Below are 13,447 nucleotides of genomic sequence, written 5' to 3' on the forward strand. Positions count from 1 at the left end.
TAAAGCAAAACCAACCCAGATTGTTTAACTTATCAGAGGCCAAAACAAATCAGAACAGGGTCAAGAGAAGCCAAGATAGAGTTTGGTTTTGTTCTTTGTGGAAGCGGCAGGATGTGCAGTTCCAGCTAAAGGGCCTTGGACAGATTATACAGAAGTATGTTTTTTATGAGTGTAAGGAGTGATAGCCCATGCCACTGAGAATGATATCTCAGGCTGGAAAACTGCCCCCATATGTGTGATTTGTGAATGTTGGGCCTGGGTGTGTGAATGAATGGGCTGAACGCCGCCCACAAAATATGCACGGAAACATGACTGAAAACAGACACAACGTGAGTGCAGTGTGTTTGGAATAACAATTAGTGAAAAAACATCCTGTCTAACCTCTTCATCCAAGCCCATATCTGTAAACCTATAAGTTGAGAACTGTTAATAAAAGCCAGTTCAGCCTGGCTCTGCTCTCACTGCTAACAAGAACTCTGTGTCTGTGCATTTCTGTCTGTGTCTGTGTGCATTGTTCCTCATTGCCGCAGTTCTTTGTAAACACAGTGTAGGGTACACCATTGGAAGTGAGAATAATTTAAAGTAACAGAAGAAAAAAACTATATAAATTGGCTATGATTACATTTTAACTGGAAATTAAAAATGGACTTCTAACAATCAGGGAGTGACATTCTGGACCAGCTCACAATAAATATAGGCAGAGTAAAAAATCTAAATAGCTGATAATTGCTATAAAGGATTACATGTGACTGCAAGATGCTTGACTCAATGATAAAACAGATTCTTCCAGCTCCCATGTTTCTAATTTCTATATAAATTATGAATATATGGTGGCATCATAAACTACCACCAATATGGATGAATGACATGGTCTTCATCACCTTATCAAGAGTTTAGTAATAAAATGCAGTAGTGTATGATGACCTGGAAGCAGTAATATGTCACTGAAACATGAAGCATGAAGCATGAGCATGGATGTCATCAGCCACTGCTCAAAAAAAAATTTAATACTTATTGCTACTCAAGAAAATTTTCCCCAACCATCTTGTTGGTCAGGTCTGATCACTGTGCTCAGCTGTAGCTTTCCCACTGCTTGTTGACAGATTGCAACAGGCATGGCTGTTCTGAACTAGTAATGGGAATTGTTGCAGAACAATTTTAATTAACCTAAAATTTTTTAATCATATTCTATTATTTCAAATATATTACTTTGTTTTAATTACTTTGTTTAGTATTAGTTAGCAGGACAATAACTTATCTTGTTGTGAACTTATCTTTACCTGGTAGCTTAGTTATGGGCAGGCCTTGAAGGCCATTGCAGGTGGGAAGATCAGGTAGGAACAGCACACCCTTTGCCTGGAGTTCAGAGACAGAAAATGAACAAAGAACAATCAAACCCCCAGACCATGGATTACCATCAGACCAAAAGGTGCATGAAGTGTGTACGAACAGGGGGTGCAGAGATTGTAAGGATTTAAATTCCCAAGCTTTTTTTGCCTTTAACAGAATACAAAAAAAAAAAATGGGTATTGATGATCCCTGTGTTAGCTGAGTGATTAAAATGTACATAAGCATCTCATGTTGCTGATAATTTGGAGGCAGAAGGACAATACAGTTTTTACTTCTCCATGCTAATAACTTGGAAAAGATTGCATGCAAATGCCATATGCTGAAAACGACAAAACTGACAATGAGAATAATTCATTGCTGACTGTAACACAGTTATCCTTGTTGAAGTTCTGGAATGTCAAACCACACCATCTGCAAGAAGGGAAAACTATTCACATTTTGAATAGTTGACCCTACTCAAGGTCAATCAAGTAATATTTGGTTTTATCTATGACTAAAATTTTCTTTTCAGATAGATTTTATAAGAAAATTTTTAAAATAATTGACAGTTGTATGCATATTTGGTTAAATAAACAAATTCTACTCTCAGTTATATGAACGATACTTTCATGGACCTCATCTGGGATTTACTTTATGATAAATGTGAGCATAATTACATTAATATGTTTTCGAAGTCAGCTGAGACATGGAAATCAGACAAGACTTTTAAAGAGAAGTTGCCTGGCAACAAAACTATTGCTGCTCAGCCTCTCTGAAGGTAAAGTTACCTGGAGGTGAACAATAAACAACAGAATTATTGGATTATGAATCAATTAACTAAAGGTGAAAATACCAAATATAGATTTACACTGTCCAGACAAAATTTCTGATGAAGCAGTTATGACTTAGTGTTATTTTACTTGTGTGTTTAGAGATGGAAAAATGACAGATGTAGATGACACAAAAACATTGTTCCCCATTCTGGAAAAGGAAAAGGTCAAGATGATCATTGTTTGATACTCCAGACTTGTTGCCTCTAGGAGGCAGTAGCGACCTGGTTCAGGAACAGCACGGCGACCAACCCCAGGTCGCTGGGTCCGTCAGCTCGCACACACCAATGTGGTGGACGGCAAATGGCGTTTATTGGCAGGTAACACAGCATTATATACCCTGAGTTTACAACGTCACTTCTGTCTGCTTACATCACACACTTCTACCTATCTAGGGAGGGGCTACTACCTTTCCGTACAGCGCGAGATCTTCCGGCCACCAGACCCTAACTACCTACACAGACTGGACTTGGTACCAAAATAGGTGCAATGTCCTTAAGACAGATGAATCAATCGTTACTCATCTGTGGAAACATTCAAGACCAGACTGGATGGGGCTCTGAGCAACCTGATCTAGTTGAAGATGTCCCTGCCCATTGCAGGAGGATTGGACTAAATGAACTTTGAAGATCTCTTCCAACCCAGATTGTTCTATGATTCTATGATTCCCACATTCTCCTCACCATGGAATCATTCAGTGGGACTGAATGAGCTGGATGCCATGCCTGTGCCTGGCCATGGACTTCACTGATCTGGACCCTGGCCTGCTGTCGAGGGTTAAGATTGCGGGGTGACAATAAAACCCTGGCAGATGTATTGTTAACCCCCTCTTCGCCCCCACTTCCCCCTTTTTGCCCCTCCCTCTCCCCCCCTTCCCACTCAGGACAGGCGACTGGGAGGCAAAGAAGAACAGAGAAAAGAAAGTTGGAAAAATTAACAATGTTTTACTAATGCTACTAATAAGAATAGAGAAAATAATACAAAATATACAAAACCAATCTTGAAAGTCTCAGCAACTGCAGAGCCGGCAACCAAAGTCCTGGATTGGACTCTGCAGCCAACCAGAGCTGGATTCAGTCTCTCACTAGGCCTCAGTTCGCAGGGACGACTAGCAAGGTCCTCTCTTAATGTCAGCCATAAGCAGAAGGGAAAAAAGCAAAGGCAAAAGGGACGAGATCCTTGTGATCTCTCACTTTTATATGAAGTATTCACGTGAATGGAATGTTATACACAGTTGGTCAGTTTCTTGGTCACCGGTTTCTCATTGCCCCTCTCGCGAGATTGTCCATCCATGCTTATCAATAAGTTTGCATTCCGTTGCTAGGTTTACCAAAACACGTGTCTGGTTTTCCAGGAAAATGCAGTTAATATGAAGGCTTTAGCTGACAGGCAAAATTCACTGAAAGAGAAACTTGTTTTTAACAAAACCAGGACACCTGCACATTTGTTTTCCCAGCTTGACCTCAGATCTGCCTCGTCACTGTGATCTGGACTCTTGGCTGAACCTGGCTGCCAGCCCTGGGTCTGCCCTGCTTGTGTGGCTGGTGATGACCCGGCCCTACCAGTCTTGTCAATGGACTTAGCCCCCTGGCTTCTGTACCCTGGGGAGCAACTGGCCCTTGCTGCTTCCTGACGTTGTTCCCAAACCCATTCATTCTTAGACTTTTGAAAGACTTTCCTTCTTCTGAAGGAAGGCAGGTAAGAATATTGTCTTTTTCTGTATTCTCTACATAGCATGTGAACAGAGACAAAATGTTACTGTACAGTCCAGATGCTGTGACTCTATACAACTTTTTGGGTGTCCTGATATTTTTTTCCTGGGGACTTGGAATAAATTATCTTAGCATTAAAAATACAGTAAGAATGTTGTGGGTTTTTTTTTTTTCTTATTTTTTTTCTTTTTTCTTTTTTTTTTTTTCTTAACTAATGTCACTAATTTTAGCCAGGAAAAAGCTTTTACATAAGAGTTACAACTCCTCAGCCTACAAAAGTATTTATTTCCTTGTACTGTCTGCAAGGAGTAGAGCTTTAAGTAACTACTTTTCCTAAAGACTATCTCAATTAAACTGAAAATCTCATGAGTTTTAGCAGCTTGTGACTGAAAGGCCATAGAGGGAATTTACTGAAATCTTAGACCCCTATTACAAAGGATGCATTTCTAATAAGAGTATGAACCTTGGGCTTATTCTAAAATAGAGATTTAAGAACATCCTCACATTCAAGTCAGAACATTTTGTACTGAGTAGAAGGAACTCTTGAAGAACATTGGTTATTCATGTATCATTTTTTCATCTATTTCAGCACTTAATGCATTTTTTAGTGAAACAGAATTTCATACTGAGAGTTCTTCAGAGTGTTGTCTGCACAGAACTTCTTTGGGAACATCGGCGTCTGAATCTTTTTGTTTTTCATTCATGAGAAGCAGGAAGGTCAGTTTATGTTGTCTCTATGAGCAACAGTAAAGAAATCATGTTTATGTGCTGCTAACTATTTCAGTTCTGCTAAATAAACACAATAATCCTGCAGGCATAATTTCATTCTTTTTAAACGGCTCCATTCAGCAATGGGGAGATTCGCAGCTATCAACAGTGGCCAACTTCCTGTTTTATCATCAACAAAAGAGACCAAAGACTCTTGACTCAGACCTCATGGCACACACATTTTTAGCACTGTATAAGTCTACTATTGAACTCACAGGGCTTTTTAAATTCCAGATTAATAACCCTTCCCCTTTAGATCCTATCTGCCCTTCCTAGTGCCCTCCCATCCCCATGCATCCTCTCTAAACTCTGATGTGCTCATCACTTGAGATACAATGAAGTAGAACATTGGAACTCCAAACTCCACCATCTTCTTGGCCTAAACAAGTTAAGTGCAATTAAAAAAAAAAAAATAAAGCAAAAAACCATACAGTTTACATTATTATTTCATACTCTTTGTTTTAAATTTAAAAATATTTTTTGAAGGAAATGCTTTTAATAACTAGTTTTTGTAGGGTGTGTTAAAACAGTTTTAAAATATTTTCTTCTTGTTAATGAATGGAAACTTCACCATAAAAAATCACAGAATTACTGAATGGTTAGGGTTGGAAGGGACTTCTGGAGATCATCTAGTCCAACTCACCTACTAAAGCAGGTACACCTAGAGCAGATCACACGGGAATGTGTCCAGGTGGGTTTTGAATGTCTCCAGAGAAGGAGACTTTGCAGCCTCTCTGGGCAGCCTGTTCCAGTGCTCTGTCACCCTCAAAGTAAAGAAGTTTCTCCTCATATTCATATGGAACCTCCTATGCTTCAGTCTGTGCCTGTTGCCCCTCATCCCATTGTTGGGAAGCACTGAAAGGAGTCTGGTCCCATCCTCTTGACATCCACCCTTCAGATATTTATAAGCATTAATAGGATGCCCTCTCAGCCTTCTCTTCTCCAGGCTGAACAGACCCAGCTCTCTCAGTCTTTCCTTACAAGAAAGATGCTCCAGACCCGTAATTATCTTTGTAGCCTGCTGCTGGATGCCATCCAGTAATACCTTGTCCTTCTTAAACTGAGGAGCTCAGAACTGGACACAGTATTTCAGATGCAGCCTCACCAGGACAGAGTAGAGGGGGAGGAGAACCTCTCTTGACCTGCTGGTCACGTTTTCCTTAAGGCACCCCAGGATATCATTGGCCTTCTTGGCCATAAGGGCACATTGTTGACTCACTCAACCTGTTGTCGACCAGAACTCCCAGGTTCTTCTCTGCAGTGCTGCTTTCCAGCAGGTCCGCCCCTAAGCTGTACTGGTGCCTGGGGTTATTCTTCCCCAGGTGCAGGACCCTACACTAGCCCTTGTTGAACATCATCACGGAAAATGGCAATACTGAATTTTCATGTGTTTACTAGCCTAGTTCTGCATGTATTCAGTCTGAAACACTGCAACTTAGAAGTTTTTACAGAAGTGTAACCAAATAGAAAATTTGGGCATATTCAATGTTTAACAGAATTTTGAGGATAATATTGTCATTTAAGCACAAATAATCACAAGAAACACTGAACTCTTCTGAAAACATCTTATCTCTGATATCTCTGAAAACACTTCTCTCTGATACAGCATGGTTTCTTTCAGTAGAAACATGCCATTAACTATCTCACCTAATAAAGTGCTTTGTTACCTGACCTAATCACAGCCCCAACCTCTCACATCTAAAATGAGCAGTGCTCAGCTCCATTCCCTAGGAAGGGCTCTTCACACAGGAAATTCACTCACCCTAGAGGGAGTGATCCATTCCAGTGACACTGTCACTTAAACTCTAATGAGTATTTTATTATAATGTTGTAAAGCTCTCAAAGTAGAAAGATTGAGTAAGCCTGAAATATTCTCTTTGATCACACAGGAGTTATAAGTTTCAACATGTAAGCCAAGGTCCAGTTAATCATGCTGCTGCACCATTGTCACTAACAAGGAAGAAAGAAGACATAAGTTGGCTCTGTAAATCTAGAGATGCATAGTGACTTCCCTGAGGAACATTACAAACAATTAAGAAGATGAGTGAAAAAGCAATTTGAAGCATCTGGATAAACTGTGAGCCAGAGAAAGTTTCAGGTAGACTAAAAGTTGTGTAAGCAGCAGCACCATTGCAAAGAGCATTCAGTAAATAAAGTCCAACTGCATGAGCTGAATAGGATAAAAACCCACAAAGTAATTCATGCTGTGTGCAGCCATCTATCCTGTGAACTAGATATTAAAAGATTGCTATGGAAATAATGCACTGAGCCCGTATCTCAGCAGTAACACTGTGTGGAAGAAGAGAGACAGCAGTTACTACCCTAACTTCTGTTTCTCTAAGCAATTGAAAGCATTGGCCTGCAAGGCATGAAGTCTTCTAGCTCGCTCTCTATGTATGATATTGTGTAAGTGACAGGTGTGGCAGCCATGATGATAAGTGATGCTAAATACTGCCCTTAAAAGTCTCATTACGAATTTTTGGTTGAAATGAAAAGCTTGATCTCTTGCCGTGAAGAGCACGTTCCCACCAGATGCTCTCTGAGCGAGCTGAGCTGCTAAACTCCCCTCTTAAGAACGGGTTCTATGTACGTCAGGAAACAGCAAGACCTAAGAATGGACAATTCTCGACAGCAGTTCTAGCTCGGCAGCAGCCGGCGACGTGACAGAGGGAGGGAGGGCGGCTGGGCTGGGCTGGGCTGGGCGCGGGTAACTGGGCAGCGCTGCAGCCCTTTCACCTGCACCGGAGCGCAGCTCAGCATCGCCGCTCAACGCGCCTTCGGACGCGGGGGCAGAGGGCGGGGCAGAGGGCGGGGCAGAGGGCGGACACCGCCCCAGTAGCAGCCCCGCCCAACCTCGCGCGCCTGGCGACACGAAGTGCCCGTGCATTAAAAAAAGAAAAAAAAAAAAAGGAAGTAGCACTCGCTGAAGGGCGTGGCAGATGAGGGAGCAGTCGTTCCTTTCAGTGGGCCAAGACGGTGTTCACCGGTCGGCCTCTGCAGAGAGCACTTTCTGCAGTCTTTTCCGCTGCCATTAGTGAGGCAGCGCTGGGGTCACCCTCGAGAACGCGAAGGCCAGCGAGGTCCTTACCGAGGCGGTGGCGCCAGCGTGTGACGCATTTTGGCCGCGACCCCGCACTGCAGTTGGGCTGGGCGGAGGGCCGCTTGTGGTGGTGGCGGTTCAGCGGCACGATGATGCCGGGAGAGGCGCCGCCGCCGGCCGGGACTGCGGCCGCCGCCTGCACGAACTGCGGTCTTCTCCAGCAGGTAGCAAGGGGCCGCCCTCCCTGTGGCGCTGGAGCGCCTGCCTGGGGCGGGGTTTTTGCTGAAGGATGCGGCGGTGGGGCGGCGCGCCGAACCGCCGGCGGGTGGGAAGCGCTGGGGCTGCAGTCGCCGCTCCCAGTGCAGCGGGCGTTTGGATGGCGAGTGGGGCAAACGGGCTCTGTAGAAGGAGCAACAGTGGCGAGCTTTAGCCGGGTGGAAAGCCAAAGAGTAGCCGCTGTGTCTGGGCGTGCCCAGCGGGATCCGCCAGTGGATTCTGAACGTATCCTTTGGAGCTGCTTGGGTGCAGCGCGGTTAAGCTGTTTTTTAGTATAACGTTTTGAGCAATATCAGTTTCACCTTTAAATGACCAGGAAGGCCCTTCTGAGAGCTCAGAGGGTGGAGGAGGTCTTCTGACATGCTTAGAATGAGAATCTGGGAAATCTGTAGGTTTAAATAAGCCAGGTGCTATTTATTGGTAATCTGCCAATGCTTAATTTGATTTTGATATTAAAAGTTATGGGGCTTTTAGTTATACACTGAAATTTACTGTAAAGGTTAAGTTTGAAGAGCTTTTCTAGTAAACCACCTAAGTATGCATGCTTTCTTATAGAGCCTGCATTCTCTATATGTATTTTTATGAATATATCTTTTGTGAATTAGTAACTTGTTCACTAAGAGAGCTGAAAAAAGAAGACAGGTTATTGTATTCAATATTGACAATCAGCTTAGGGGCTATTTACAGTGTATAGTACTGGTTTTGGGGATGAAACATCTTTACCAACTTGAGACTCTTCCTTACAGAATATAAATGAATATGTAGCGGCATTAATTACACTGAAGCAAAAAATGATTGATGGAGAGTAAGTACAATTGCATTAGTGGATTTTTGTTTGTTTATTTTGATTTGGTTTTTATTGCTCCCAAATTCTTTAAGCAATGCAGCAAATACATTGTGTGGAACTAAGTCCTCCTTAAAATGAAAGTAATTTCTTCACAAACAGGTCCTAACTCTAGACTGTAAGACTTCTTTAATTTATGTCCTAAAACATCTGTGTGTAGTGTTAGTAAAACAGGGCTATGTTGTGTAGCTATAATAGCTTATATATTATTATAAATATTAGCAGAAGCAGCTCTTTGAAGATATCTCTTTTCTTTTATGTGTTGTAAAGAATATAGTATGAGAACTAAAAGTCGAGTACAGGTGTATACGGACCTTTTCAACAGAATTTAGTCCAAGCATTAAAGTGTGAAATGCTATTGGGATCAAATATACGAATATGGAAAATGAGTCTGAACATCAGTAAGAAAGATTCTAAAATGCTTCTGATTCTTTGCCTTCTCTTCTGCAATTGCTTCCAAATCTTCTCAATAACAATGAACTTATGATTGTGTGAAATAATGTATTGAGATATGTATAGCTTCATACTATGGCTTAATATCCTTGCTATGTCTCGTAATTGTAATGGTTTATATCTCGTGTTCCCTTTCCCCAATATCTGTCAGTCTGGCTTTATTGTATCTGAATTTCAGTCCTGTGTTCTCATTTCCAAAAGTACCTATGAGAGCCTTCACTTTCTTAACTGGGGCACTTTTCTTCAAAGCTCCTTTACTCAGTGTCCTTTTCCTACCTCCAAATTTTGTGGCCCTCTGCTCTTTGCCAGTGCATACATTTATTGTGGGAATTACTTCTCCTTTAACTACTTGTAGCTCAGCCCTTCTTTTTTGCCTTACTTGACTACTGTTAACTGTTGCAAGAGAGAGTAATGCAGCCCTCTCTGAATTGAAGTAACTGCCATAGTATTTTTCTTTCTCTAGGAAAACATCATTTTAAGTTTGGGAACTAGGATATTATTTTTGTGATTATTTATGTATTTTTTAAGCTGCAAATAGTTAATGGCTACAAATTCATGTAATTGCCATTTGTGTTTTCGTTTGTTTGTTTTTCCTATTTTAAAGCAGCGTGATTTGGGTTTTGAATGGCTTAATGAAAAAAAAAGGTTATATAGACTACTATCAGAAAATGCAAACCAGTCTAACACTTTCTGTATTTATCTATAACGCAAAAGAAAAGGTATCCTAAGACATGATTGTCAAAATCAGGTGAGAAAATAAGTAATTTTTTTTTTTTCTTGCAGTCGTTTGCTGACAGAGTATCAACAGAAATGCACTGATATCCTTTACTTTTCTACTAGTATTCTTACAGAATCAGTATATCAACATTTCTTATAAGAGGGCTTGAGGCTTTTTGTTTAAGATTTAAGTTAAGAGATGATGCTTCTAGTAAAAATAAGACTAGATAGCCTTTGTAAAGAAAATAAGGCTTTGGAATTAAGACTGTCCACCTAAGGTCCAGCTGTTTCTAATATATAGCTTAATATGGACTTTTTGAGATTTGCGTTGCTGAGAATGACTCAGGTGTTTTCATGTAACAGAAGCAGCTCTGCTTATTCACTTCAAAAAATATTGAAATGTTTAAAACACTTAGTTCTGCAAGTCCTATGTATTTTGGGTGGAAATTTTTATTGGATGTTTCTTTGCAAGTGGCAATTGGATTGAAATATACTTAAGGATGTTTGATAAACAGTTTTTAATTTCTACCTTAACATGAGATTACAGCTTCAATTTGCTGAACGGTAAGTTTGATTTAAATTATTTACTAAAGATGCTGTGTTCTCTGTGTCTTTGACAGTTTTATCAGTCTGATGTTGTAACAGCAATAGCCCTGGGTCCAGGCTGAGCTTTTAACATGGACCTTTCTTTTACCATGCTTTCTAGGCCATAGTTAGTAAAGATACCTTTGATGAGAATATAAATCTGACCTTCTACAATACCTGAGTGAACTTCTTTCCTGGTCCTGTGTTACATAAGAGTCTAAAGTGACTGAGTGGAGATCTTTTGGTGGTGGTTAAATGTAAGCGTGTTTGGGATGGCCCTATTTGTATGGAGCATATTGTCTTAGAGTTGTGGCTCTGTGCCTTTGCTTATTCTGCTTGATTAGAGGAAAAGGCATCATGTAATCTTTACAGACTCTGTCTTACCTGCTGAAATATCCCACAATTGGCCTCTACTTCTATTTCACAGCACTACCTATGTAGAGACACTTAGTCCTGGCACTTCAGTGTAGGCAGCTGGGCAGTAGTCCTGTATGGCACATGCCATCTGCTTCTATGTAGCTTTCAGCTATTTTTAAATAGATCTTGAATTTTCTTTGAATATAAAATGGATGGAAAAATGAGAGAACACTTGCCCTTGGGTATGTCTCATAGCATTTTTTCCTAGGGGAAAGCATAATACTCAGACACTTGCCTGAAGAATCAGAGCATTGAATTTGAGAGCACCCATGTTTTTTGGCAACTTTTTGTAAAATTGCGCTTCCCATTTCAGAGAGATCTCTGCTCTTCGTTGCCAAGTGGAGCAGATGCTACAGAAAATCTTGCCGCTGGAAAAGTGCCAGGAAGAGTTGGGTTCCTTGAAAGCAGAGTTGGAAGAGAAAAAGGTGTGCATGTAAGGTTTAAATAACTTGCACTTTTTCTGTTGAAGAAAATGTAAATAACTAATGTTCATGTTAAGGAAACAGGCTTTAATGAGCCCAATTGTTATTTCCAGCTCCCTGGGACAGGCAGCTCTGGATTTAGATGAAGTTAATTACATGGCAGCAGTAAGGTTGAGGCTTTTGTAGTTCCTAATATTTTTTTTTATCAGATTGTTGGCTTTTAATTCCTTATTTAGGAAGTAAGGAAATATGTTCAAATTCTTTTGGTTTTCTGTTCTTATCTGGTTAAATTACTGAACTCTCTGTAACTCATACTACTAAGGCGTGCAAAGAGGGTCTGTGCATATGTGAGCCAATACAGGCTGGCCGCAGGAGCAGTCACAAACCACAGATGAAATGCAAAGAGTAAATTTATTTTCGTTACCTCACCAACCGTGGGATCTCTGAAAAAGCACCAAAGCACCCAGGCAGAGGTACACAAGTAGGAATGCAGGCAGTGCAGAGCTCAGTCCTTGATAGAAGACCAGTGAGCCCACTGGTTACGCTTGTGTATCAGAGATTCACGCAGGCTCAGTTTATCAACTGGTCTTTGTCTGCAGTATCACAGTATCACAGTATGTTTGGGATTGGAAGGGACCTCAAAAGATCATCTAATCCAATCCCCCTGCTGGAGCAGGAACGCCTAGGTGAGGTCGCACAGGGACATGTCCAGGCGGGTTTTGAATGTCTCCAAAGAAGGAGACTCCACAACCCCCCTGGGCAGCCTGTTCCAGTGCTCTGTCACCCTTACTGAGAAGAAGTTTTTTCTCAAATTTAAGCGGAACCTCTTGTGTTCCAGCTTGATCCCATTACCCCTTGTCCTATCGTTGTTTGCCACTGAGAAGAGCCTGGCTCCATCCTCATGGCACTCACCCTTTATATATTTATAAACATTAATGAGGTCCCCCCTTAGTCTCTTCTTCTCCAAACTAAAGAGACCCAGCTCCCTCAGCCTTTCTTCATAAGGGAGGTGCTCCACTCCCTTAATCATCTTCGTTGCCCTACGCTGGACCCTCTCCAGCAGTTCCCTGTCCTTCTTGAACTGAGGGGCCCAGAACTCGACACAATATTCCAGATGTGGTCTCACCAGGGCTGAGTAGAGGGGAAGGAGGACCTCTCTCGATCTACTAGCCACCCCCGTTCTAATATGCTAATACACCCCAGGATGCCATTGGCCTTCCTGGCCACAAGGGCACAGTGCTGGCTCATGGTCATCCTGCTGTCCACCAGGACCCCCAGGTCCCTTTCCCCTACACTGCTCTCTAATACGTAATTTCCCAACCTATACTGGAACCTGGGGTTGTTCCTGCCCAGATGCAGGACTCTACACTTGCCCTTGTTAAATTTCATTAGGTTATTCCCCGCTCAACTCTCCAGCCTGTCCAGGTCCTGCTGGATGGCAGCACAGCCTTCTGGCGTGTCAGCCACAGCTCCCAGCTTAGTGTCATCAGCAAACTTGCTGATAGTACACTCTATTTCCTCGTCTAAATCGTTAATGAATATATTGAATAATATTGGCCCCAGTACTTACCCCTGAGGCACTCCACTAGATAATGGCCTCCAAATAGACTCCGCACCATTGACTACCACTCTCTGGCTTCTCTCCTTAAGCCAGTTTGCAACCCACCTCACTAGTCTATTGTCTAGACCACACCTCCTCAACTTAGCTGTGAGGATGTTGTGGGAGACTGTGTCAAAGGCTTTACTGAAGTCAAGGTAGACCACATCCACCGCTCTGCCATCATCCATCCACCTTGTTACATTCTCATAAAAGGCTATGAGGTTGGTCAAGCATGACTTACCCTTGGTAGAGCAGGAATTTCAAGGATGCTCGATAAGGTGCCTCTAAGTCTTTCGCAGAACTGTGTTATCTAGATACAGAGGTTCTACTTTGTCAAGCACACAAGGCTAAACAACAATTAGTGTGATATATGTGTTTTTCTATACCCCATCTGCAGTCGGTTCAGTGTATTTACAGCTCTTCTTGCCAAGCTTCTGTTATATTCCCACAGTGC

General features: G+C 41.9%; 1 protein-coding gene and 1 long non-coding RNA gene across 4 annotated transcripts in view; one reads left to right on the forward strand and one right to left on the reverse strand.

The window, feature by feature from the left end:
• Nucleotides 1-3,083: 3,083 nt before the first annotated feature.
• Nucleotides 3,084-7,866, reverse strand: LOC135578506 (uncharacterized). The gene is made up of 2 exons (XR_010470229.1): nt 7,728-7,866; nt 3,084-3,558 (listed from the first exon to the last, which is right to left on the reverse strand). It is a non-coding gene; the product is annotated as an uncharacterized LOC135578506 (long non-coding RNA).
• ICE1 (interactor of little elongation complex ELL subunit 1) overlaps nt 7,647-13,447 on the forward strand; it is a 38,226-nt gene continuing 32,425 nt past the window's right edge. Inside the window, exons 1-5 of one of the 3 annotated variants that reach the window (XM_065052220.1) lie at nt 7,647-8,180; nt 8,721-8,760; nt 10,036-10,070; nt 10,515-10,533; nt 11,285-11,396. In XM_065052220.1, the coding sequence (XP_064908292.1) occupies nt 7,829-8,180; nt 8,721-8,760; nt 10,036-10,070; nt 10,515-10,533; nt 11,285-11,396 (558 nt within the window). In that variant the 5' untranslated portion in view covers nt 7,647-7,828. Of the gene's footprint in view, nt 8,181-8,701; nt 8,761-10,035; nt 10,071-10,514; nt 10,534-11,284; nt 11,397-13,447 lie in introns of all 3 variants that reach the window. The other 2 variants (XM_065052222.1, XM_065052223.1) reach the window with 2 other exon arrangements.

Source organism: Columba livia, chromosome 2 (genome assembly GCF_036013475.1).
Source record: "Columba livia isolate bColLiv1 breed racing homer chromosome 2, bColLiv1.pat.W.v2, whole genome shotgun sequence".
Lineage (NCBI taxonomy): Eukaryota > Metazoa > Chordata > Aves > Columbiformes > Columbidae > Columba > Columba livia.